Below are 4,929 nucleotides of genomic sequence, written 5' to 3'. Positions count from 1 at the left end.
TTTCAATCTTTCCATTCCGACTCATTAAATCACATATTTCGTAGTGGGAAAGGGGTCTAGGCAGTTTTCATGTCCAAATTAAAGAGGAGAGAGGGAAAGGAGGGTTCGTTTGATATCGAGAAGTGCATGGAGGGAGAAAATGCAAAATTGACAAGGAAAACGGCGTTTTGGGAAAAGTCGGGCCAAACCGCCTAATCCTCTTGAAAAATTACGTGAAATAAAAAAATTCAAACGAGCAGCGATAAGATATGCTAAAATTTTGTCATTTCTTTACTCGTTTCCCTCTCGGACTACATTACATTATATCAAACATTATTTATTAATTATATATCTTAATAAATATTTACATTAATTATTGCTAATAATGTTATAAATATAAGCTTCACAAAAAAAATTATAAATAAAATAAATATTCTAAGTATCAATAATTAAAAAATATATAAATTTTTTTAAAAAAAGAATCGGGCCGGATTTACGCCTTGCTCGGCAGGCCCATTGCCGAGCGGGCCTCGCTCAGCAATTCAACCGCCGAGCAAGGCCCAAATCAGTAAATATTTATTTTTAAAAAATAATTTTGTAAATATTTATTTTTAAAAAATTATTTTGGAAAAAAACTCGCAATTATTCCGGTGGAAACTGAAAATATTAAAAAAGGAAAACAACTCTTGAGCAGCTGAGCTCTTACTTCACCGGAACCTCGCGACTCTTTTTCCTCCCCTTCAAAACCCCTCGCCTCCACCGCCACCACTACCACTACCGCCACCGCGGACGGCGTTGCCCAGCCGCGCGATCTCATCACCGGAATGTCGCACCAGCCGTACGATCCCTACTACCTGGCGGTTGCGCCTCCGATGCCGGACTACGGCGCGACCTTCGCCGGGGGCGAAAAGGGGCTGATCAACACGCTCTTCGTCTCCGGACTCCCCGACGACGTGAAGGCGCGCGAGATTCACAACCTCTTCCGCCGTCGCCCTGGGTTCGACTCCTGCCAGCTCAAGTACACCGGCCGTGGCAATCAGGTTGATTTAAGTCTCTATTTAATTCTCGAGGAAAAATTGCGTTCCTTTGTTTTCAGGTGACCATGCGGGAATAAGAGACGACGAAGATGTCTTTAAATAGATGTTTTGTTAGTGGGTATTCTTTGTTCTCGAGATGATTTTGTGTGATTGTCTTCTCGTATGAGGATGGATAGATAAAATGCACTGCACGTGTTTGTGTTAATTCAGCTTCTTATTCACTGTCATCACCCTCTAATTTGACTTAAGACTTACGAGTTTGGTCATTTAGTGATGGAAGATAAAAGAGTGAGTCCGCACGGATACACGATACATATGTGATACATATGTTGTAGTTGCTAATTTGCTTGAGTTGGTTTTTTGTACAGTTATGTTTCTTAAAATCAGATTAGGGAGAAAAATTCACTCTATTGGGGTAATTTGCTATTCGTATGCTGTGGCTAATATTTATTCTTTCCATGCAGGTGGTTGCTTTTGCTACATTCTTCAACCATCAATCAGCAATAGCAGCATTGCACACCTTAAATGTGAGTGCCATTTCCATTTGTTGGATAGTTTTGTATTTGGCAACCTCCAATGGACGGCTGTGTTTGCTGGCTTCATGTTGGATAATGCAATTTCCAATTACCACTTGTCTTTTGTTAGTAAGTAGGAGTAATAATTAACTTGTATTGGATTGCCTTGCTGAAAACTGTTCTCAGTTTTGTTGTCTGTTTAGCAATCAGATTGTTTGATTCCTTGTGTTCTTACTGCAACTCATCTGGATGATGCATATAGGGCGTCAAATTCGATCCTCAAACTGGATCCACTTTGCATATTGAGCTAGCCAGATCAAATTCAAGGCGAAAACGTAAACCAGGCGAGCTTTTGTGTATCGCGTACTGTTTATTGAGCATGGTTTGCTGTTTTTGCTACTTTTCATGGTGATGTTTCTTTCTTCATCGGAGGGTCATTTATCGTTTTTTTTTTTATTTCTTTTTGTCTGCACAGGGAGTGGACCTTATGTCGTTATAGATAATAGAAGTAATGAGGCATCAAATGCGCAGGAACCTTCAAGCAATGATGATGGTAATATGCCCCTTTAGTTTCTTTTTTCCATGTCTCTTTTCCTTCAGGCTGTCCTTTTTAGTCCTTAACATGTAACCTCTTATCCTAATGGGAGGTGGAGGTTCTACTTCTGGAGCTTAATTCTATTGCTCAAAAGATTATCCTGTATATGCTTGTCCGTTCAGGAGACTCTGAATCAGAGGATCCATCTGAGGATGATAATCATGAATCTGGCAACGAGGATGATTCAGAGACTGCAAAAAGGTTGGAAGCCCTCTATCATCACAGTAATTTCCTTTGACATGTTGATCTTTTGATATTTTGTTTTAGGATCTAGCTAGCGCCATATCTCCGCTGCTAAGTCTGGCTTTGTTTCTGGTAGCGGTGAGACACCAGGTGCTGATGGCACTGCAGAAGCTGAGAATGTAAGTGAAAGCATCTGTCTGATCATGTGCATTTTATGTCCTAAGTGGTGACTCTCTTTTTCCTTCGTTGAATGCCCTGGTGTCCTCTGGATGTAAATATGAAATATGTTACTCTTTTTATTCCTATGACTTTCTTCACTTTTTTTTTTTTTCCTTTAAGAAAGTTGTCTGCTTAAATCAAGTCAAGGTGCTTTTAATGTGGTGGTATAATTGTCCAGTGATCTGATATTAGAACTGTTGTAGTCATAGCAATTCGTCACGATTTGAGCCGCAAATTTCCAGTTCACCGTTGAACATTTAATCTTAGCTGTGGTGTCTTCAATTCTGGTTCTTTTAGATAAGCTCAATTAAATGATCTAGCTCATCTAGACCTCATTCTTTTGCCAGCAATGCTTTTTCCTTTATATTTATGAATTTAACTAAGCTCCCTGGTTTGTGCATCATGGCAGTCAGAGAAGCCCGTGGATGGGAATGTCAACCCATGTTCAACTTTGTTTATTGCGAACCTGGGTCCAAATTGCACGGAGGAAGAACTGACGCAGGCTCTCTCCCGGTAAGTTACTGCATGCCCTCTCGATTGATTTTAGCTTTTGGATATTATAATATCTGCAGTTCTTGGGATAGTTGCAACATCTATCTCGTTGCTTTTGTCAAAGACCCATTTCGTTGGTGTCAGATATGCTGGATTCAAGATGGTTAAACTACGTGGCCGAAGCGGAATGCCGGTTGCGTTTGCTGATTTTGAGGTATCCCGTATAAAATTATTTTTGAGTGATAACCATGTGATCAGAAGCATGCTTTTCCATGGCATAGACATATAGCTAGAACTAACAAGCTTATGCGGCAATTCTATTGCTTTTTCCCTAATACGACTAAATATTGGGCACCCAAGAAGGAGGATTGATTTCAGATCTTACCCTGCTCTTCATATTACTGGCAGGAAATCGAGCAAGCTAGTAAGGCGATGGAGGAGCTTCAGGGTAGCGAGTTAGCATCGTCAGACCGAGGCGGCATGAACATGGAGTAACTCAGCTTTCGATTCTTAATCATTTTTCTGTTCACTCATTGGGCATTTCCCAGTTACATAGTGAGTCAGTGACTGAACCATGGCTTATAAATTTCTTTTCAAGATATGCGAGGTCCAAAATGAGGAAGCATTAGAACTTCTGGGAGGATGACGACAAAGCCTTTGGATTCTTCAAAGTTCAGCCAAATGATGCATGAAGCGCAATTGAAAATTTTGCTCGGATTTTCTGCTGCTCTTTTTTTTTCTTAAGGTTGTAATATTTTTTGGCGTTTCTGGTATGATAGAATCATTTTCTGTTTATGCCTGCTTTGGTCAACACTTTCGTCCCATAGCCATTTTGGTATTTCTTGCCATGTTTGCGAAGGCATGAAAGCGGTAGAACTCAGAAGGTTCGAGCTGCCCGTTTGCTATGGTCGATTTCATTTAATTCTGTATAATTTGGCCATAGGAGTCTCTACTAGAAGAGAGATGACGTTGATTATGTGAAACCGCAGTTTCACGAATGTTTAGGATGGGAATGTTTACTATTCTTGCTTGTGGATCATGCGTTTGTCCTGTTGGAGAAGAGTTACGTGCATCCATTAAAGCGGTGTCCCAAGACAAGATTCATGTCACAATGTCTAAGCCCACCTCTCCGATCCAGTCAGAGGGCAAACGACGAATCTAATCCATTGGGTGTTCCATTTGTTTTGCAAATTGCTTGGAGTTGGCATCAAAAACGAAAAAAGAAAACGAAACGAAACGAAACAGATTGAATGGAATCTAATCTTTGTGTCGTGCTAAGACACCTTGGCGGAACATTCAACTAGGCCAGCCCCAACTTGAACAGAGCGACAGCAAAGACGAAATCAAATGAATTGAACTGTTGGGGGGGGGGCGGGGGCGCTCGCTGACAGCATTTTCAATTCCCGCAACAGTGCCTACAATTTAATATGGTCAGAGGACGATATGAGCAGAGACGGTTGGCTACTCCTGCAGATTTAAAAAGGAAAAAAAACAATGGAGAAAAAGATTATTGGGGGTGAACTGGCGGCAATGGCATAAGCTGTACATGTAATAATGACAATGCCCTGCATGTCCTGTTTGCGTCGTGAAACTCGGCCTTGCTTTGTCGTCGTCGAGACAAGGACTCACATTGAATGTCCTGCATGTCCCGGTTCTGTTTTTTGAAAACTCACGGGGCTTTGTCAGTGTCGGTTGAATATTAGTGTCCCATTTTTAAACGTTTGAATTTTACTTGGGACTTTAAAGACGAATCCAAGAAGCAGTCAATGGATGTCAGCTTGCAGTTTCCCTTCGTTCGCTTCTTGAGGTAAAGACAAAAATCATATATTTAGAACCAGAGCACTGGTCAGCCCTCAGCGGCCAACACAGAGAGAGAGAGAGAGAGAGAGAGACAGAGAAATGCGTGTTC

General features: G+C 41.1%; 1 protein-coding gene across 1 annotated transcript; it reads left to right on the top strand.

Annotated features, from left to right (window-relative positions):
- Positions 1-664: 664 nt before the first annotated feature.
- Positions 665-3,831, top strand: LOC115737571 (protein WHI4). The gene is made up of 10 exons (XM_030669757.2): positions 665-1,019; positions 1,481-1,543; positions 1,794-1,875; positions 2,007-2,084; positions 2,249-2,327; positions 2,446-2,488; positions 2,938-3,041; positions 3,165-3,234; positions 3,429-3,511; positions 3,619-3,831. The coding sequence occupies exons 1-10, from the start codon at positions 804-806 to the stop codon at positions 3,647-3,649; spliced, it is 849 nt and encodes a 282-aa protein (XP_030525617.2). The 5' UTR covers positions 665-803; the 3' UTR covers positions 3,650-3,831.
- Positions 3,832-4,929: the final 1,098 nt, after the last annotated feature.

The sequence above is a fragment of the Rhodamnia argentea genome, chromosome 2 (assembly GCF_020921035.1).
Source record: "Rhodamnia argentea isolate NSW1041297 chromosome 2, ASM2092103v1, whole genome shotgun sequence".
In the NCBI taxonomy this organism is placed as follows: domain Eukaryota; kingdom Viridiplantae; phylum Streptophyta; class Magnoliopsida; order Myrtales; family Myrtaceae; genus Rhodamnia; species Rhodamnia argentea.
Note: the sequence above shows the minus strand (reverse complement) of the source record. Positions and strands in the feature narration are given on the sequence as shown.

What these genes read in the sequence shown, in the direction of transcription:
- LOC115737571 (XM_030669757.2), top strand. Translation starts at nt 804, where the DNA reads ATGTCGCACCAGCCGTACGATCCCTACTACCTGGCGGTTGCGCCTCCG. An exon ending in ACACCGGCCGTGGCAATCAG is followed by an intron (nt 1,020 to 1,480) that starts GTTGATTTAAGT and finishes CTTTCCATGCAG; the next exon opens with GTGGTTGCTTTTGCTACATT. An exon ending in CGAGGCGGCATGAACATGGA is followed by an intron (nt 3,512 to 3,618) that starts GTAACTCAGCTT and finishes TTTCTTTTCAAG; the next exon opens with ATATGCGAGGTCCAAAATGA.